The 21,734-nt window shown below is 45.7% G+C and overlaps 1 protein-coding gene across 5 annotated transcripts in view; it reads left to right on the top strand.

Moving 5' to 3' along the window:
- Positions 1 to 21,734, top strand: part of LOC111170086 (uncharacterized) — a 36,222-nt gene that overhangs the window by 764 nt on the left and 13,724 nt on the right. For 2 of the 5 annotated variants that reach the window (XR_016390799.1, XM_022564902.3), the window contains exons 2-4: positions 1,281 to 1,407; positions 13,143 to 13,238; positions 21,352 to 21,495. Coding sequence is in view for 2 of the 5 variants with exons in the window: in XM_022564902.3 (XP_022420610.3) it covers positions 1,281 to 1,407; positions 13,143 to 13,238; positions 21,352 to 21,495 (367 nt within the window). In the remaining 3 variants the exon portion in view is untranslated. The remainder of the gene's footprint in view (positions 1 to 1,280; positions 1,408 to 13,142; positions 13,239 to 21,351; positions 21,496 to 21,734) is intronic. The other 3 variants (XM_089901953.1, XM_089901954.1, XM_089901955.1) reach the window with 3 other exon arrangements.

Here is a 21,734-nt window from a genome sequence, read left to right as displayed (position 1 = left end):
ATATTGGTTGTTTCACAAGGCCCATGAGGGCCTGTGAGGTTGCCATGGTGCCTCCTAGATGTTAAGACGTGTCTTGGGAGGGCGAGGTCCTGTAGTCTGTTGTCGAATGTTCCACTCACCTTCAGCCAGGTCAGACGTTGTGGCCAGTTTCATGGCCAAAGCCAGTGTTATCTTTAGCCATTTGTGCTCTCTGGTCCTGAAGTATTCCTGGCGTAGGGCTAAGTGCTGTCAGGGTTCAGGAAGGAAGCGGCTAATGGTTCATTGTGGAACCTCCCCGGAGTCTGGGAGACCCAGGAGGGTGTGGGAAGCTGGTCCAGGCCCTGCCATTACCCAGGTAGTTCCACCCCTTCAGGGGTCTCTCCAGGGAGGTCAATGATGAAGGCTCTGCTTCTCTGTGCATGTTCACAGGAATATTTTCAGGCGTGATGAAATGGACTTAACAGCAAAAATTGGTGTAAATGCTTCACAACTTCGTCATTAGGTATTCATTTTGATGATGGAAGCGTGTCGGGTTACTTTATTAGACCGTGTATCAAGGTTAACTGTTAAAATCTTGCTCCTCGTTTGTAAGACACAAGACTCTTGGTGGATTTGGTGGAGCTCCCTTAGTCTCGGGTCATCGGCTGGCATGGAGATGTTTACCTCAGGGGCTGTGGGACAATTAATGAAAATCCCCAAGCACACCGAACATTGAATAATTTCTTTCTAAATCTCACAACTGATATTAGTGAAGTGGGAACGATTGTTGTATTGATCCAGAAACCAAGGCTCAGAGAGATGAAGTGATGTCTCCGAGGTAACACAGCTGGTAAGTGTCAGGTTTCAAGAGTTTGGATGTTAACAAGAGAGTGAAGAAAGAACTGGGAACTTTTAGTCACTTTAACCAGGAAGTGAAGCCCTCACCATGGGGCAGGCAGCTAGCAGGACCAGGGAGGCTCAGGTACTGTTGTTGTTACCATTATTGATACTGTTATTATCATTATTTATTCATTCCTCTGAGGTCCTACAGCCTCTCCTGTCTGCAGCTGACAGCCCACACATCACTTCCATTGTCTTGTGTGACTTTCCAGTGGCTCCGGCATAGGAGACTTCTTTCTTACACTACTGTATTATGTCCAAAACATTGTCCACTTCCACTTCAGCCCAGCCTAGAGCTTGGCCCTCAGGAGGTGCTAAGTGGTTAGGGTCTTGATCTCTCTGCACCTTTAACAGCCTTCCAGAAACAAGCTCTGATCCCATCCAACAGCCCCAGGGTCAGCACTACTACCTCTATTTGACAGGTGTCTGTGACTTTCGATGATGTGGCCGTGACTTTTACCCAGGAGGAGTGGAGGCAGCTGGACCCGGCTCAGAGGACCCTGTACCAGGAGGTGATGCTGGAAAACTGCAGGCTCTTGGTGTCTCTGGGTAAGGCCTTGCCACTCTGCCATGCAGAGGACCTGCTATCTCCTTGTCAGACATGCTCTGGCTCCATGCCCGGCTGATGGAGAAGCTTACCCTCTCCCCTACAGCTTCAGTCATTTTTGAGATTCATCTTTTCCTGCCTGCTATCTCTGTGTTTCTTTGAGCAAGAAACAGTTCCCCTTTGGCTCCTAAAAGGTGGTGGAAGGAAATGGGGGTGTTCTTCAGAACCCAAAGGCAGAATTTCCAGTTGGGCCACATGGGACTGAAGTAAGGACTGGGAACCACCAGGAGTATGCCGGCTTCTAGATCTCTTGTCCTGACTTCTCCCTCTAGCTTTGCTCATGTCTATTTTTTCAGAATGGCTTTTGTGTCTCAGCAAGTTTGTGGCAGGAGTGGCCACCCCAGTCCCTGCTCTCTGGGGCCCCAAGATACCTTGTTTTTACTTCTTTGCATACTTAACATTGTTTCTTTTTCTACTGCTGGGCTCTAGGGGGTTGTCCCTGAGGCAGGAGTGGCCACCTGAGCCCATACTTCCCTGAGCCTCCACCCCAGTGCCCAGCACAGACTGGCCTCTGTCTGAGGTTCTTGTTTCACATTCCAGACAGGGAGCTGACTGGGTGGGACTGGTTGGCTCACGTATCCCCTGCAACCCAGTCTACAGGGCTGTGAGTGATGGGATGGTCTCCAGGAAGAGGGTGAGGCAGGTGGGGCCTCGGGAGGTGTTTGCCTTCAGTGCCAACAGGTATTGTTCTAAACCACAGGATCTCGGTTATGGGGCTTTTCTCTTCTCCTGTGCCTTCATGATTGTCTCTTGTTCCCTGAGTCCTGGCCAAGATCCAAGAGAGAGAAGCTGAGACAGTTGTGCTTCTCAGTACTTGGTTTTGTCCCCAGGTGACATTTGGAAGTCTGCAGCCACATTTGACTGTCACAACTGGGGTGTGGGTGGTCCCGGCATCTAGCAGGTTAGAGTGCAGAGATGCTGCTTAGTACCTGAGGATGGACAAGACAGCCCCATTCAACAAAGGTTGATCCAGCCCACAAGGGCAAGAGAGCCAAGGTGGAGAAACAGCAGCCTGAGGATAATCACTTTAGACCTCTCAGTTTAAGGGAAAGGAGAGCTGTAAATCCAGGGCATAGGGTAAGACAGGCCTGTTTTTAGAGAATTGGGATTGTATTCTGTGTTAATGAGAAGAGGTTACACAAAATTAGGAAACGTTTGACATATTTAGATATTTTATAACAAAATTTTAAAAATAAGAAGGCCCATTATCTGACCCTGCTGACCCTTCACTCACCTCCCCACACTTTTCCCTGAGCTCAGTCTGCTCTGGTCATGCCAGCGTCTTGCTGTTTCCTGTGCACATACTTAACATACTTGCCTTGGGCCTCTCCACTTGCTGTTCTCTGTGCCTGGTGAGTGTGCTTGGGCATTTTGGCTTTTCTTTTCTTTTCTTTTCTTTTTTCTGATTTTTTTTTTTTTTGCGGTACGCGGGCTTCTCACTGCTGTGGCCTTTCCCATTGTGGAGCACAGGCTCCCGATGTGCAGGCTCAGCGGCCATGGCTCACGGGCCCAGCTGCTCCGTGGCACATGGGATCCTCCCGGACCGGGGTACGAACCTGCGTCCCCTGCATCGGCAGGCGGACTCCCAACCACTGTGCCACCAGGGAAGCCCCTTTTTTCTGAATTTTAAAATTTAATTCTATATATATTTTTTATACAGCAGGTTCTTATTAGTTATCCATTTTATACATATTAATGTATATATGTCAATCTCAATCTCCCAATTCATCACACCACCACCAACGCCCCCCCCCCCCCACCGCTTTCCCCCCTTGGTGTCCATACGTTTGTTCTCTACATCTGTGTCTCAGTTTCTGCCCTGCAAACCGGTTCATCTGTACCATTTTTCTACGTTCCACATATATACGTTAATATACGATATTTGTTTTTCTCTTTCTGACTTACTTCACTCAGTATGACAGTCTCTAGATCCCTCCGTGTCTCTGCAAATGACCTTTATTTTAAAGTATTTTATTTGATATGAGTATTGCTACTCCAGCTGTCTTTTCATTTCCATTTGCTTGTAATATCTTTTTCCATCCCCTCTTCAGTCTTATGTGTCCCTAGGTCTGAAGTGGGTCTCATAGACAGCATATATATGGGTCTTGTTTTTGTATCCATTCAGTGAGCCTCTGTCTTTTGGTTGGAGCATTTAACCCATTCACATTTAAGGTAATTATTGATGTGTATGTTCCTGTTACCATTTTCTTAATTGTTATGGGTTTGTTTTTGTAGGTCCTTTTCTTCTCTTGTGTTTCCCACTGAGTGAAGTTCCTTTAGCATTTGTTGTAGAGCTGGTTTGGTGGTGCTGAATTCTCTTAGCTTTTGCTTGTCTGTAAAGCTTTTGATTTCTCCTTGGAATCTGAATGAGATCCTTGCCAGGTAAAGTAACCTTGGTTGTAGGTTCTTCCCTTTTATCACTTTAAATATATTATGCCACTCCCTTTGGCTTGTAGAGTTTCTGCTGAGAAGTCAGCTGTTAACCTTATGGGAGTTCCCTTGTATGTTATTTGTTGTTTTTCTTTTGTTGCTTTCAATAATTTTCCTTTGTCTTTAATTTTTGTCAGTTTGATTACTATGGGTCTTGGCGTTTTTCTCCTTGGGTTTTATCCTGCCTGGGACTCTCTGCACTTCTTGGACTTGGGTGGCTATTTCCTTTCCTAGGTTAGGGAAGGTTTCGACTATAATCTCTTCAGATATTTTCTCGGGTCCTTTTTCCCTCTCTTCTCCTTCTGGGACCCCTATAATATGAATGTTATTGCATTTAATGTTGTCCCAGAGGTCTCTTAAGTCCTTTCATCTTTTTTCTTTCTTCTGTTCCGCAGCAGTGAATTCCACCATTCTGTCTTCCAGGTCACTTATCCGTTCTCCTGCCTCAGTTATTCTGCTATTGATTCCTTCTAGTGTATTCTGTATTTTAGTTATTTTATTGTTCATCTCTGTTTGTTCTTTAATTCTTCTAGGTCTTTGTTAAATATTTGTTGCATCTTTTCGAATTTTGCCTCCATTCTTTTTCCGAGGTCCTGCATCATCTTCACTGTCATTATTCTGAATTCTTTTTCTGGAAGGTTGCCTATCTCCACTTCATTTAGTTATTTTTCTGGGGTTTTATCTTCTTCCTTCATCTGGTACAAAGTCCTCTGCTTTTTCATTTTATCTTTCTGTGAATGTGGTTTTCCTTCCACAGGGTGCAGAATTGTATTTCTTCTTGCTTCTGCTGTCTGCCCTCTCCATTTTGGCTTTTTACATGGCTGCCCCTTCTCAGCCCAGTTGCCACCTCCTCACCAGCTGTGTTCTGACCACCAGACTTCATGGAGTGTCCACCCATCCCTCTCACTTTCTCTCATCATCCTATTTATAACCATAAAAGTGGTTCTCAACCAGAGATGATGTTGCTCCCCAGAGGAAACTCAGCAACATCTGGAGATAGTTTTGGTTATTACAATCTGCACGTGGATCCTACACCATCCTTATAATTCGCAGGATGGGCTCCTCCCCACCTTTCCAACAAAGAATTATCTTGACCTAAATTATCATGTCAGCTTGAGAAACCCAATTTCTGAGAGTGCAGGGACACTTGTTCAGCTGGCATTGTGATACAGCCTGATGTAACCATTCCATCATTTCTTCTCTTCCTGCCTCCTGAATGTGTTTGACGGGAAGTCTGGGTTTAGTGCTCCCTTCTAACATAGCTTCTCTGCCTTCCCCACACTCCCTACCCCTGCAACTGTTGCTACTTTCCCCTTGTCAACAGAGGCAGTAGCCTTAGGCCAGGAGCCCTGAGCAGCAGGCAGCTGAGCTCTCTGGAACTTAAGAACACTGTTTTGATTTCACTTCTGCATTTTTTTCATGGTGACCTGCCATCAACGGAAGTGACCCTGGGTTTCCCATTTATCAGAGTAATGCGGGATTCCCTTTTTGAAGAAATCTAAGAAAACATTTATTAAGTGGGTCACTTTTAATAAGCAATTGATAACTGTCACTGTGCAGGTACCCTGAGCCCTGACCAGGTGTCAGGACTGTTCAGGCACTATTCATGCTCCACTCATTGAAATTGTCACAGGGTCCCCACTGTATTAATTAGTATCTGTGAGATTTGAATATTTCCAACAGGCTTTGGGGCACTAAGGGTGTCCCTAATTGTCTGGAACCTGGATCTGCTTGAGTTAAGGCAGGAGGAATAGTGGCCTGGTGTGTGAGGTTTAAAGAGGTGGGCAAGGGTGTGGTTTTGGATTGTTTGGTTTGCACATGAAGGGTGTGCTCTGATATTTCACATCATATTAAGGAAACTTTGGGGGATAATAGTGGAGAGTTTTAGAAGGTATGGCATAAGTTGTCTTGTAGAGTATAGAAAACCATTTTGAGAATGAAAAAGAAGAACATAAGTAGAGATACAGGAAGTCCTTGCAGGCAGGCTCATAACTAAGTTTCCCATTTGTGTAGCATTAGCCAAGAAAATCGATATGTAATTTGGGGAGTGTTTAAGAGAATCTTTCAGGAGTTATAAGGTGTGCTAAAAGTATGGCTTTGTATATATACATGTGTGTGCATGTTAGTGTGGTATTTGTAAAAAATAAACAAACATGGGACTTCCTGGTGGCGCAGTGGTTAAGAACCTGCCTGCCAATGCAGGGAACACAGGTTCGAGCCTGGTCCGGGAAGATCCCACATGCTGAGGACCAGCTAAGCCCATGCACCACGACTACTGAGCCTGTGCTCTAGAGCCCGCGAGCCACAACTACTGAGCCCATGTGCCACAGCTACTGTAACGTGCGTGCCTAGTGCCCATGCTCTGCAACAAGAGAAGCCACTGCAATGAGAAGCCCATGCACCGCCATGGAGAGTAGCCCCCACTCGCTGCAATTAGAGAAAGCCCATGTGCAATGAAGACCCAGTGCAGCCACTAATTAATTAATTAATTAACTAAAAAACAAACCAACAAAATCCTTTTTCCTCATAACACTTCTGATATCAAACGTCTGGGTTTTCCATACCAGGCAATTCTGACCCTAACTACCTGGAGTTAGCACAGACTCCACAGGTTATTAAGGATTCAGTCCCATAGACAGCCCCTCCACCTCCCACCCACCCACTTCAGATGTCAGTCACAAGTCCTCACAACCTGTCCTGACCAACCAGCTATAAATTGGAGATTTCCCTTTTGGCAGATTGAGGCATATACCAGGGTCACAGACAGCAGCTCAGGAACATGATAGAATCCCTAATAGAAGAAAGCAAAAAGGTCCCAGGTCTGATTTCTGTCTTAGGAGAGGAAGTCCATGGGTATCTGCTGGGGTGAAGGTTTTCGTGTCCCCAGACGAAGTCATCTTCATCAGTGAGGTCTTGGTCTGGGACGTGGGGCAGGGTATCCTTTGCAAGGGGGTACGTACGCACTTGACTTGATGTGGGCCTCAGTATTTGCCGTGTTTGGTTGAAACAGTGGCTTCCTCAAAGGGTTCAGGCCTCTGACTTATAAACCAATAAAAGTACCCAGACCAGTTATAGTAAGAGCAACAGTTACCAGAATGCCATATGGCTGTTCTTCAAGGTTTGGTTTGTTTGTTCTGTTTTGTTTTGAAGTTCAGGGCAAATGGATTCCATGTCAGGTGACCAGCTCCCTGGCCTGTGGGGCAGTCTGTGGCTAATGGGTGCCGGGAGCGTGTGCTCCCTCCTTCTGGTCTCCAGCCTCATGGAATGATGGAAGCTCTGTGTGTAACTGCAGGGGAGACAGTGTGAATGGCCTCCTGTAGAACGAGTCTTTGTGTACATAGAGGTGAGGCACATTCCCTTCCAGAGTAGGAAAGGGCAGTGGGACATTTTTAAAGGTATGTGATTCAAGGAGCCTTGAGTTAAGGCTAAGGGGTGAGATAGAGGCCCAATGAGGGGTTTGTTTGTCAGACTGGAGTTTGAAAAGGAGCTGTTTAAGGAAATCGTTATGTTTTTCAGTTAAACCAGCTATTTGGGGCCTATTGGGGCCATGAAGCTCTATTGACTACCTCTCTCCAGAGCCCAGCATTGTGTAATTTGAGAAGTGAAATGTGTATCTTGGTTATTGTCAGTAATGTCTGTAATTCCAAAGGGAGTAAGGAGCTTCCTGGCAAGGCCTATCGTTGTGGCCTTTATAAATGTAAGGACATGTGATTTTGACTTACTTACTTTTAGGGTGTTGGTGAGACAAGAGTTTCTTTACCCTGAAGGAGGCAGTTTTTAAGCAATGGCCCAACAGTTTATAATGAATGTGAAGAGGAGGCCGTTTGTTGATCAGGGCATCTAGTACTAAGATGACCCCCTGAATAGGCCAAGAAATGTTTCTTAGATCCCATTTTTTATTTGGACATTCTGGCTACAGGATAGAAAGCAGCATCAATCTACTGAGCTCCATCATGTGCTGTGGATGTAAGAGATCCACAAACTCCCACAACTGTTCACTCACTTAATCCCAAGGTGCTCCCCAGGTAACCAAGGGCTGTGGGGAGGGGTGCCCTCCTCCAGCACCACAGCATCTGGCAAGGACCCACCTTGTCCTACAAGAGGAATATGTCAGAGGGCCCAGGTTGGGTTCCATCCTGTCCTGGGGCCTCAGGAGCTGTGCTGAGCTTGTGATGTGCTGTTGCCATGATCCAAAGCTTGATGGGCAGCTGGATGTGGCGGTCAGTGGCTCGGGGTCTGCAACAGCCTTCATTATCCGGAGAGCCTTGTGTATAGTTAGTTGTTGTTTTAGTAGCATATAGTACCAGGCTGAGGGGACAGTCTGTTACATCAGAAGCCCTTGGGCATCTGTGGCCCCAGTAGGTGGTTCAGAAACTCGAGGAGGTGTGAGAAGAGGTTGTCAAAGCCTCTTTGGTGAAGGAGTCTCTGAGGACACTGATGGGACTGGCTATTTAACAGTATTTTGAGCAGATTTTAGAGCTTTTGTTGGAGGGAGTCCCATTTAAGTTGGGCTGATTTGCAAGTATCAGCATCAGGGAGAGTAAATAAAATTTATAAATGAGGAATATGTGGCCACCAGACCCAAAGTAATACTAAATAGTATTTTTATCTAAAACTAGTCCCCAAAGGATTAAAAGGTGTTGGACTCACTGTCACAAGCGTGTCAAATGAATCTCCTTAGACGAGGTTGTCATTGATGTAACATCGCCTGTGCTCCTGGAGAGAGGTGGGTGGGTGCAGCTGAGGTCTTGGCTGCAGAGGGTGTGGGTGTTGGCAGAGCTGTTGAGCCACCCCACAGGGCAGCCTGGGGAGGAGTCCTATTTGCCTTCAGAGAGAAGGCAAACAGAGGTTGAGAGGCTGTCAAAATACACACCAGCAGAACACGTTAGCCAGATCTGTAATTGAAGAGTAATTACCGGGTTCTAATAATACTGGGTATTGGGCGTGTGGATCTTGTTAGTCAGCTTAGGCTGCCATTACTGTATGGTTAAACAGCAGCTTTATTTTCGCACAGTTCTGGAGGCTGGAAGTCCCAGTTCAGTTGCTGATAAGGATCTCTTGCTGGCCACCTTCTTGCTGTGCTATCTGACTTTTCATCTGGCTTGGAGAGGCCTTCTCTTCCTCTTAAAAGGATATGGGTCCTACCAGATCAGGGCCCTACCCCGTGACCTCATTTAACCTTAACTACCTCCTTAAAGGCCCTAAGTCCATATAGGATCACACTGGGGATTAGGGTTTAACACATGCAGTTTAGGGAGACACAATTCAGTCAGTAACAGGAACCCTAACAGATGGGACCACGGCATTAAGATTGCAGTAACTCACAGCGAGGTGCCCTGTGTTTTTTTAGGTTTAAGAACACGCACAGCTGGGCTGTCAACGTGGAGAAGCAGTGGGGATCACCACCCCTTGATTAATTAGGTCTTATATAAAAGTTTTATTCCCCAAAGACCCCTTTTCAACTTACATTGGGCTGAATTATTATTTTAACTCGGGTCTGTAGGGTCCCATTTTATCAAGCCAATTAATTTGTAAGTGCCAAAAAATTATTTTAATTGTGTATTGTGTCAGAGCATCTATGCCCAATATGGGATACTTTAGGACAGTGGGTACTAGGGCTATAGGAAATTCAGGTAAAACTACAGTCAAAGTGAGATATACCTATTTTTTCTCTTTAATATTTAGGTACTTTTTACAGTGGTAGAGTAGTGTTTCATTTTAGTGGGATCCCCAGGTATAACTATGATTTGAGCCCCTGTATTAAATTGATGAAGTTTTGTCAGTTGATGCATTTTAGCAAATTCTAAAGATAATTTAGAACCTGTGTTGTGGAGGCAGACAAACCAATTAGTGCTCTGTTTTGTTTTGGTGATAAAATTTTTTTAATATATAAGTTTTGTTATACCATATGTAGTTATTATATAATAATTATATAAATTTTAGTATATAAATTTTGGATTTCCAATTGGGTCAGTATAGACAGAGTTCTAACTTAGTTATATGTTGTATGTTATTTAAATTTTTATTCTCTCTCCCTGTTATCTAGGGGTTTTTGTTGTTGTTACTGCTTATAAATCAATAAGTAGTCTAGAACCAGTATTATGTTTGCTAGACCTGGCGTTTGCTTGATATGTAAGGTTAATAATGTGCCCCCTTCCCTTCTTTCTTCCTTTTGAGCTTTTCAGCCATTTAAAACCCTGGTTTTTAGTTTTATTTTGTCTCCTGCTGAGGAGAGGAAAGGGCGGAGGGGCCTGGGGCCTCCAAGATACAGCCTCTCCCCTGGATGGCCCTGGGCCACAGCATAACGAGCCCCTTCCTCCCCACTCCTTTTTTTTCTGCCTCCAAACAAAATCTTTTTTGGGGGGTGGGGGGGGTCACCTTTCTGCCCCCACCACCACCATTTTTCTTTCTTTTATTTGGGTATTTACCTGGTAGGCTCTTAGCAGTCCCAAGTGGCAACCACTGTGAGTGGCAGCCTGCCTTTCTAGGGAGGGGCTGGGGCTCATGCCTCAGGACAGCAGTGGTGGTGGCAGTGTCCTGACGGGGTGACAGTTTGGTGTTGAGGAAGAGCTCTCCACGTACGTGCTGGTCCGCAGCAGCACTCATGAGTGCCGGAAACACTGGCCGGGCTTACACAATCTGGAGTAGGTTGAGAAACATCCTCAGGTGTCTCAGAGGGCAGCAAAAACAATATTCCTTATTCCTTTGTTTCTCCCCCCATTATACGTTGAACTAGCAGTCTCCAGAGATGGGATCTCTTATCCGCTACGTGGTTGGGGCAAACTGCAACAACAGTAAGGCAAGCAGCCATGGCAAGGTTTGCCTGTGAAGCAGTCTAAGCCTCTTCTGTGCCATGGCATGTGTGAGGGGGGTGCCCTATGCCACTCGCATCCCTGTATTGCTCCAGGGACCAGTGCCTGGACTCTGGCCAGGTGCGCCCTCAGAGGGCAGGCAGTGCCATCAGTCTCTCACAGGGTGGTGGGCAGCTCAGTTGAGCAGCCCCCCACGGACTTCAGTGTTGTTGGCTCAGTTGATCACACTTGAATCCCAACCGTCTATTGGGGGGCCTCGGCGTTAGGCAGTAGCCAGTTACCTGGTTGCCCCGGGGTCACCAGCCCAGAAACTTGGTGTGTTGACAATGGCGAGACAGACTAAGTGCTCCGTCTCGTCCCAGATCAGGTGGCAGCTAGGGACTCACAGCCCTTGCGGACCTAGACAGGAGGAGCGCTCTTCAGAATTTTGCTGGGTATCTAAAAAAAGACTTAGCTCAATGGAGACATACCTTACTTTGACCGAAAAGAGTCAATATTTTAAATATGTGAGTTCTTTAAATTATTCCATCCATTTTAAACAACATAATGCATTTAAATTGCTTGGTACAGTCCCTGGGATATGGTAACACCCTATAAATGTTAACTTTTCAATTATTATTAAGGTTAAAAGTTCATAGTGACGTGGTGGATTGGTTAAGCATGTGGACTCAGCCACTGTTCAGCAGACTCTTCTCAGGGAGTGACACTTGAGCTGAGACCCAAAGAGAAGTAGCTGGAAGGAGCAAGGTGGGTAGAGAACAGCCTTCCAGGGAGAAGGACCAGCATGTGCAAAGGCCCTGAGGTCCTAGGGAACGTGACTCCTGACAGCTGAAGGGAGGTCTTGGTCGCTGTCGCTGAGCCCCGTGCTGAGCACGGAGCACACAGGAGAGCACATTGCTTAGTGATGACTGATGAACCCTGGACCTGACAGAGAAGCTGTCGGCGAGTCCTGGCACCTCTGCCGTCGACTTCCTGCCGAGTCTGTGTGTCTTTCCCCTGCATCTGTGTTTGGCTGTATATGACAGACCGGCTCAGTCTTCACCCTGGAGGAAATTTATTATCTCACCAGTAGGAAGCTCAGAGGTGGGGCTGGCTACCGGGTTGGTGGGTGCCAGCCCAGTTGTCTGCTTCTTCCTGGTCTAGGGCCTCGGGCAGGTTCCCTCACAGGCGACCCAGGCTGCTGCGGGACTACAGCACTGGCCGGTCCCCTCACTCAGCCATCCTGGACTAGAGCTCTCTCCTCCAGAGGGCTGGTGTAGGTCATCTGCAAGTTGGTGGAAACCAGAGTTTTCAGCCCTCCCTTGATGCCAGAATCTGGGGTGGTTTTTTTAAATCTGTAACGTATCCAGGCCTCATCTGCAGAGATTTGGTTTCTTTCTCTTTTTTTTTTTTTAATAAATAAATTTATTTATTTTTGGCTGCGTTGGGTCGTTGTTGCTCACAGACTTTTTTTTAGTTGCAGCGAGTGGGGGCTAATCTTAGTTGTGGTGTGCAGGCTTCTCACTGTGGTGGCTTCTCTTGTTGCGGAGCATGGGCTCTAGGTGCGTGGGCTTCAGTAGTTCTGGCACACGGGCTCAGTAGTTGTGGTGCACGGGCTTAGTTGCTCCGTGGCATGTGGGATCTTCCCAGACCAGGGCTTGAGCCTGTGTCCCCTGCATTGGCAGGCGGATTCTTTAACCACTGTGCCACCAGGGAAGTCCCTATTTGGTTTCAGTTGGATGTGAACCAGACATCTCAGGAGGTTTTAATGCACAGGTGGTTGAAATTCACTTGGGTTAATTAGTAAACACCTTCTGGAAGGAGGCAGTCATATTCTCTGTGTCTCTTGGCTGCAGCTGAATAGAGTTGGAACTCTGTGCAATGGAGGTCAAAGGGAATAGGTGTTGTCTACACAACCAGCACTGCAGTCTAAAGTCTTTGGATCCCAACATTGGTGGTGTTTTTTTTTCTTTTTTTTTTTTGGCTTCGTTGGGTCTTCATTGTTGCATGTGGGCTTTTCTCTGGTTGCGGCGAGCGGGGGCTATTCTTCGTTCTGGTGTCCAGGCTTCTCATTGCGGGCTTCTCTTGTTGGGAGCGTGGGTTCTAGGCGTGTGGGCTTCAGTAGTTGCAGCACACGGGCTCAGTAGTTGCGGCTCGCAGGCTCAGTAGTTGTGGCACAGGGGCTTAGTTGCTCCGTGGCATGTGGGATCTTCCCGGACCAGGGCTTGAACACGTGTCTCCTGCATTGATAGGCGGATTTTTAACCACTGCGCCACCAGGGAAGCCGCAACATTGGTGTTTTTGACCTTGGTTTCTAGGTTCCAGGTCAGGATTTCTGTGGATGGAATCAGCTTCATTCAGAGGTCTTGTCCACATCCTGAAATCCCACACTAGATCGAGGGGTTTTCTTTGTTTTCACAGAAATCCTAGCGTCTTCTTCCTTTCTCCGTAAACAGGGTGTCCTGTTCCCAGATTTGAGCTGATCTTCCAGCTGGAGCAGGGGCAGAAGCTGTGGACTGTGAAGAAAGACCTCTCCCGAAGCACCTGTCCAGGTAGGAGCCAAGATTTGGGCAGCTGGAAGACCCTGCAGGGGGAGGTCGCTGGCCCTGGTTCCTTGGGGAAGCGTCTTGTTCGGGCCTCTGTGGTGGTCTGGAGGCCACGGAGCCCTTTGACTCCAGGTCCCTCTGTCCTCCTGGAGGATAGAGGTGCATGAGCTGAGATGTGTCTTGGGCTCCAGCTGCCTGGGCTTCAAGCTTCAAGCTGCCTGGGCTTCAAGCTGTCTTGGGCTCCAGCTGCCTGGGCTTCACCGATCACCAGCTCTGTGGCCCTAGTGAACTTCGGGATCTCGTTGTGTCTTTGTATATATAAGTATGACTAAGTTAAATCTTACCTGCCATGTCAGACAGACTCCAGCATCTTGGTGCTCAGCATGTGGAAGCACTTGTTCTTTTTTTGAATTTCTTTCTTTTGCCATGCCTCGCAGCGTGCAGGATCTTAGTTCCCAGACCAGGGGTCGAACCCGTGACCCCTGCAGTGGAAGCTCGGAGTCTTAACCACTGGACCACCAGGGATGTCCCTGGAAGCACTTTTTGTGAGGCACACCCGGTACGTGTGACTGTGCATCACACAGCTGTTCAGGAACCCGGGTCCACTCTGCCGTCAGCATGTGGCTTGAAGGTTGTCCTGACCTCCTGCAGCAGGCAGAGGAGAGAGGGCAAGGAAGACTCGCACAAACACCAGCCCCCCGCTTCCACTGATAGGCACTAGGCGCTTGGCCACACTCGGGGGACGGGGCTGGGAGATGGGGCTGAGCCATGTGTCCAAGTGGAGGAGCCGATGGTTTGGCGAGTGTGGTCTGCTGCGCTCAGTCTGTTCCTGATAGTTGCTCCGTCTCCGGGTTGTTGGGGACGTGGTCACATAACGCGTTAAAGCATAAAACCGCTTAGCACAGCGTCTGCGCCGCAGTCAGTGGCTCGTGGGAAGTAAGCCGTTGGTGTCATTCATGTCCCTGTATTGTAATGAGTAACGCATCTCACGTTTCCCTCTGACCTCTGAGGAAAAGGGCCTTCCTTCCTCTCCCAGCTCCTCTCCAGCTCTCGTCTGCCTCTCCTTTCCCACCCTGTCCGTCCAGACACTCAAGAAGCCTTCCCTTGTTGCATGTCTCCCTACTCCTGTTTGGTAAAACCTGACGGTGACACTTGTCCTGCTGTGCCCCACATCTGGGCTGCTGAGGGCACTGGGGCCGCCGTATGTGGTGATGGGGCCCCTGCAGAGTCGTGCTCTTGCCCTCCTAGTCCCTCGGGCGGCCCCACCAGCCTGCGAGTGTCTGTGTGCAGCCCGTCGACAGCCCCTCAGGGGCAGTTCCTGTGTGCAGCCCGTCGACAGCCCCTCAGAGGGGCAGTTCCGAGCCTCTGCCTTCTGCTCTCTGCCCTTCTCCACCTGAATATCTCAGAGGCACCCAGTCAGCATGCCTGGCAAGGAACCCGTCACGATGCTCACTCCTTCCCCTCCCGAGTTAGAGTGCATGGTCCTGCCATCCAAGCAGATTAGAGACTGGATACAGCCCCAGAGACTGTATCCTCACCCCTCCACCTCCCTCGGCCACTGCATCCGGCCATCCTCGCAGTGACCACTTCCCCAGGACAGGTGTCTCAGCCTGTGACCCCTCATGTGTCAGCAAGTTTTCATGTTAAAAATCTATCCCCTTGTCTTGCTTGGTCTTCTACCCTTCCACACTCATTCAGACTCTCAGTCTATAGTTTTCCTTTCACCTAGTGGAAGAGGTCTTGGCCAGTTGTTGAACCATAGTCTAGAGTATACCTTTTAGGGAAATTATTTCTTCACTTACTTTCTGCTTGTTTAGCAATTTCATCCTTGCTCTGCTCAAGGTAAAAGTGTGCCCGTGTTTCTTACACTTGAAGCAAATAAAAAATGCTCCTGTTTCATATTGTATTCATCCACTCTCTGAGGCATTTAATTTTTTACATTTTTTCACCCTCACAAACAGTGCTGCCAAGAACATTCATATATATTGGTCATCTTGCACACGGTTAGGCTTGTCTTTTGTTATTTCTCGGAGTAAAATTGTTGGATTATAGGTTATGCAAATTTTCAAGTTTAGGTGATAATGTTTTCTAAAAGGGATGTACCTATTTATAATTCTCCAGATTCCACCAGTTATGTCCTGTTCAGTCCTTGATGCTGTAAGGCTCCTCAATTTTTGCTTAACAGACTGACACAAAATTATATCTTAGGTGAGCTTGCTTTGCATTTCCCTCATTCACAACCTTTAGCACCTTGTCATGTGATTATAGGCCCATTTGTACAATTGTCCCCTCGTATCCGCAGGTTCTGCCTCTGCAGATTCAACTGAGCACAGATTGAAAACATTGGGGGGAAGAGAAAATACCAGAAAGTTCAAAAAAACAAAACTTGAATTTGGGGCTTCCCTGGTGGCACAGTGGTTAAGAATCTGCCTGCCAATGTAGGGGACATGGGTTTGAGCCCTGGTCCGGGAAGATCCCCCATGCCACCGAGCAGCTAAGCCCGTGTGCCACAACTACTGAGCCTGCGCTCTAGAGTCTGTGAGCCACAACTACTGAGCCTGCGTGCCACAACTACTGAAGCCCGTGCGCCTAGAGCCTGTGCTCTGCAACAAGAGAAGCCACCGCAATGAGAAGCCTGCACGCCGTACCTAGAGAAAGCCCACATGCAGCAACAAAGGCCCAGTGCAGCCAAAAAAAAAAAAAAAACTTGGGGCTTCCCTGGTGGCACAGTGGTTGAGAGTCTGCCTGCTGTTGCAGGGGACACGGGTTCGTGCCCCGGTCTGGGAAGATCCCACATGCTGCGGAGCGGCTGGGCCTGTGAGCCATGGCCGCAGACCCTGCGCTTCCGGAGCCTGTGCTCCGCAACGGGAGAGGCCACAACAATGAGAAGCCCATATACCGCAAAAAAAAAAAACACTTGAATTTGCCTTGTGCTGGCAACTATTTATCAATATATAGCATTTACATTGTATTAGATATTATAAGCAATCTAGAGATGATTTAAGGTACACAGGAGGATGTGTGTAGGTTATATGCAAATACTCCACCATTTTATATAAAGGACTTGAGCATCTGCAGATTTTAGTATTGAGCAGGGGGTTTCTGGAACCAGTTAATCTGCTGTGGATACTGAGAAACAACTTCTTTGAAATGTCATTTCATGGAAAATGCCTGTTTCTGTTACCTTGTTTCTCTTTTGTTTGTAGGGATTTTTTTTGTACATTCTTGATACTTTTATCAGTTATAGATGCTGCTCTATCCCCAATATCAAAAATATATTCTTGTTTTATTCTAAGATGTTCTAAGCTTGGCACTTGACATTTAACTCTTTTTGGTCTGAGGTAGAATTTGAGTATAGTGTGAGATAGGAATACAGTTTTTTAGGTTTTTTTTACTTTTTTAAATTAATTTTTTTATGATCCTTTTAATGTGTTGTTGGATTCTGTTTGCTAGTGTTTTGTTTTGTTTTTGAGGTCGAATGAGACAATTTATAAGTTCCCTTAGTAAAACCTTGAAGGAGATGAAAAAAGAAGTACACAAAGAATACTAAAGAGCTGGGGGAAGAGCAGAAATCAAGAGAGGGAGATAAGTTTAGGTGGTTACTAGTGTCAAACTTTGCAGTGCGTCATAATTATAGTTACTGTGTTCAATGTTAATTCTCTCCCCAAAATAATTTCTGAAGATTGTACTTTCACATCTCTTTTGCTTCCACTTCTGTCATGCTGGCTTCTTTTATTGGTGGGATAACAGGCATACTTCAGAGAGATGCATGTTCGGTTCAGGACCACCATCATTAGGTGGCCATGCGGTTCCCTCATCTCCTTTTTTCTTTATACTGATGAGTAGCATTCTTCATCACAAATGGAAGGTGGTGTGCTGGAAAAATAACATGGAGCTCCAAGGCCCAGAAGCAGCATGGGGTAGAGTTTTGTGACCTCAGATTCATTGTGATCCCAGTAGTGTCTGTCTTTTGTAGCCTCCTCTCATGTCTTCTTTCCTTGTTCAACTCTTTTAACGTGTTGCCATCCTTGATCCAATATGGAAAATTTAGTCTGTTTCCACAAACTGATTTCACCAGGAGTCCCTCATGTGATGACGTTCTGTCAGATTCTCTTGGTGTGTGAACTGTCTTCAGGTTCAACATACGAATCAAGTTTGGAGGTTGGGGTCCATCCTTCTAGTGTTGGAGGGTCTCCTGCAGAGGCAGGGAGAGGCTGTGGCTCACCGTGGGGACAAGGACACTGACAGCAGAAGTTTAGGGAAGTACTCCTTGGTGTGAGCCATCCCAGAGTCTCTGCTAGTATTTTGTTGAGGATTTTTGCATCTATATTCATCAGTGATATTGGTCTGTAATTTTCTTTTTTTGTGTGGTATCTTTGTCTGGTTTTGGTATCAGGGTGATGGTGGCCTCATAGAATGAGTTTGGGAGTGTTCCTTCCTCTGCAATTTTTGGGAAGAGTTTGAGAAGGATAGGTGTTAGCTCTTCTCTAACTGTTTGATAGAATTCACCTGTGAAGCCACGTGGTCCTGGACTTTTGTTTGTTGGAAGATTTTTAATCAGTTTCAATTTCATTACTTGTGATTGGTCTGTTCATATTTTCTATTTCTTCCTGGTTCAGTCTTGGAAGGTTATACCTTTCTAAGAGTTTGTCCATTTCTTCCAGGTTGTCCGTTTTATTGGCATACAGTTGCTTGTAGGTAGTCTCTTAGGATGCTTTGCATTTCTACGGTGTTTGTTGTAACTTATCCTTTTTCATTTCTAATTTTATTGATTTGAGTCCTTTCCCTCTTTTTGATGAGTCTGGCTAATGGTTTATCGATTTTGTTTATCTTCTCAAAGAACCAGCTTTTAGTTTCATTGATCTTTGCTAATGTTTTCTTTGTTTATGTTTCATTTATTTCTGCTCTGATCTTTATGATTTCTTTCCTTCTGCAGACTTTTTTTGGGGGGGTTTGTTTGTTCTTCTTTCTCTAGTTCCTTTAGGTGTAAGGTTAGATTGTTTGAGATTTTTCTTGTTTCTTGAGGTAGGCTTGTATTGCTATAAACTTCCCTCTTAGAACTGCTTTTGCTGCATCCCATAGGTTTTGGATCTTCGTGTTTTCATTGTCATTTGTCTCTAGGTATTTTTTGATTTCTTCAGTGATCTCTTGGTTATTTAATAACGTACTGTTTAGCCTCCATGTGTTTGTGTTTTTTACGTTTTTTTCTCTGTAACTGATTTCTAATCTCAGCATTATGGTCAGAAAAGATGCTTGATATGATTTCAGTTTTCTTAAATTTACCGAGGCTTGATTTGTGACCCAAGATGTGATCTATCCTGGAGAATGTTCCATGTGCACTTGAGAAGAAAGTGTAATCTGCTATTTTTGGATGGAATGTCCTATAAATATCAAATCTATCTGGTCTATTGTGTCATTTAAAGCTTGTGTTTCCTTATTAATTTTCTGTTTGGATGATCTGTCCATTGGTGTAAGTGAGGTGTTAAAGTCCCACACTATTATTGTGTTACTGTTGATTTCCTCTTTTATAGCTGTTAGCAGATGCCTTATGTATTAAGGTGCTCCTGTGTTGGGTGCATATGTATTTATAATTGTTATATTTTCTTCTTGGATTGATTCCTTGTTCATTATGTAGTGTCCTTCCTTGTCTCTTCTAACATTTATTTTAAAGCCTATTTTATCTGATTACGAGTATTGCTACTCTAGCTGTCTTTTGATTTCCATTTGCATGGAATATCTTTTTCCATCCCCTCACTTTCACTCTGTATGTGTCCCTAGGTCTGAAGTGAGTCTCTTGTAGACAGAATATGTACGGGTCTTGTTTTTGTATCCATTCAGCAAGCCTGTGTCTTTTGGTTGGAGCATTTAATCCATTCACATTTAAGGTAATTTTCAATATGTATGTTCCTATGACCATTTTCTTAATTGTTTGTTTTTGTAGGTCCTTTTCTTTTGTGTTTCCCACTTAGAGAAGTTCCTTTAGCATTTGTTGTAGAGCCGGTTTGGTGGTGCTGAATTCTCTTAGCTTTTGCTTGTCTGTAAAGCTTTTGATTTCTCCATCGAATCTGAATGAGATCTTTGCCAGGTAGAGTAATCTTGGTTGTAGATTCTTCCCTTTCATCACTTTAAGTATATCATTCCACTCCCTTCTGGCTTGTAGAGTTTCTGCTGAGAAATCAGCTGTTAACCTTATGGGAGTTCCCTTGTATGTTAATTGTCGTTTTTCCCTTGCTGCTTTCAATAATTTTTCTTTGTCTTTAATTTTTGCCAATTTGATTGCTATGTGTCTTGACATGTTTCTCCTTGGGTTTATCCTGTATGGGGCTCTCTGCGCTTCCTGGACTTGGGTGGCTATTTCCTTTCCCATGTTAGGGAAGTTTTCGACTATAATCTCTTCAAATATTTTCTCTGGTCCTTTCTCTCTCTCGTCTCCTTCTGGGACCCCTATAATGCAAATGTTGTTGCATTTAATGTGGTCCCAGAGGTCTCTTAGGCTGTCTTCATCTCTTTTCATTCTTTTTTTTTCTTCTGTTCTGCAGCAGTGAATTCCACCATTCTGTCTTCCAGGTCACTTATCCGTTCTTCTGCCTCAGTTATCCTGCTGTTGATTCCTTCTAGTGTATTTTTCATTTCAGTTATTGTATTGTTCATCTCTGTTTGTTTGTTCTTTAATCCTTCTAGGTCTTTGTTAAACATTTCTTGCACCTTTTCGATCTTTGCCTCCATTTTTTTTCCAAGGTCCTGGATCATCTTCACTATCAGTATTCTGAATTCTTTTTCTGGAAGGTTGCCTATCTCCACTTCATTTTGTTGTTTTTCTGGGGTTTTATCGTGTTCCTTCATCTGGTACATAGCCTTCTGCCTTTTCATCTTGTCTGTCTTTCTGTGAATGTGGTTTTTGTTCCACAGGCTGCAGGATTGTAGTTCTTGCTTCTGCTGTCTGCCCTCTGGTGGATGAGGCTATCTAAGAGGCTTGTCTAATTTATTTATTTTTATTTATTTTATTTTTTTGGCTGTGTTGGGTCTTTGTTGCTGCGTGCGGGCTTTCTCTAGTTGTGGCGAGTGGGGGCTACTCTTTGTTGCAGTGTGCGGGCTTCTCATTGCGGTGGCTTCTCGTTGCAGAGCATGGGCTCTAGGCGCACAGGCTTCAGTAGTTGTGGCGCACGGGCTTAGTTGTTCCACAGCATGTGGGATTTTCCCGGACCAGGGATCCAACCCATGTCCCTTGCATTGGCAGGTGGGTTCTTAACCACTGTGCCACCAGGGAAGTCCTCTGTATAAGTTTTAAGTCATACAGCCTGATGGTTTGATTTACATATATTGTGAAATGATTACCACAGTAGGTTCAGCTGACACCCATATAGATAGAAAAAAAAGTAAAGAGGAAAAGAGAAAAGGAAAAAAAAATTTCTCCTTGTGATGAGGACTCTTAGGATTACTCTCTTAACAGTGCTTCTTTATAGCATACAGCAGTGTTAGCTACAGTTATTGAGTTGTACACTGTATCCCTAGGACTTGTTTATCTTAAAACTGGAATTTTGTACCTTTTGACCATCTTTCTCCAATTTCACCTCCCCCCACGTTAAATTCTTCATTGGTATAGCTCCTCTTTAATGTTTTCAAGTAAACTATTAATATTTTCTCCGTCTAGATCATGTGTATTTTTCTAGTCTTTTCACCAAACTGTTCGGGCATAACAGACCTAATGTGTCCATCCCAGTCCTGCTCACCTCCTGCCTTATAAGCCCTGTCCTGGGAGTCCTCACTGTAACCCAAGTCAAAACCATGGGAATCAGTTTCCCTGGATTCTTGTCAATACCATCCTCATGGCCTGGGGGGCCTTTGTACATTCTGTGTCCTAAGGCTATAGTGTCCTTCCCACCTCCTCTCTGTGGCAACTCCAGTGGTGCCAGTAGGACTCCCCTGGTCTCTTCCTGCACACAGTTAGCAAAACTCAAGGTTAGAAATACAGAACTCCAGGACTGCCAAGTCTACCCAGGTGTTGTGAACCATCTGCAAGTCGAGGGGTTTCCCAGTCCACCCTCAGGCTCAGTGATTTGCTAGGAGACTCACAAAACTCCCTAAAACCTGTTATGCTCACAAATCGTGTTTGTTACAGGCAAAAGATGCAGAGTAGAAGAGGGGCTGGAGGTGTTCCAGACACGAAGCTTCCGTGTCTTCGGCGTCTCGTTACCTCCTGGAATCGATATCTGGCAGTATGTGCACGGAGTGTTGCCAACCCAGGAAACTCACCAGAGCCTCGGTATGCAGATTTTTGTTGAGTTTTCATTACAGAAGCATGATTGATTGAGTCATTGTACATGGGACTCAGTCTCCACCCTTCTTCCCTTTCCAGAGATCCAGCTGATAACTCGTGGTTCAAAGCCCCAGCTTTCTAATTACATGTTTGGTCTTTCTGCTGTGCCCAGACCTTACCCAGACCTAATGTCATCTCTTTAGCATAAACTATCTAGGGGCTCATAGTGAGTCATCTGTTGTTGT

The sequence above is a fragment of the Delphinapterus leucas genome, chromosome 20 (genome assembly GCF_059928025.1).
Source record: "Delphinapterus leucas isolate spDelLeu-1000000601 "Yukka" chromosome 20, BTC_Dleu_Yukka2, whole genome shotgun sequence".
Taxonomy (NCBI): Eukaryota; Metazoa; Chordata; class Mammalia; order Artiodactyla; family Monodontidae; genus Delphinapterus; species Delphinapterus leucas.
Note: the sequence above shows the minus strand (reverse complement) of the source record. Positions and strands in the feature narration are given on the sequence as shown.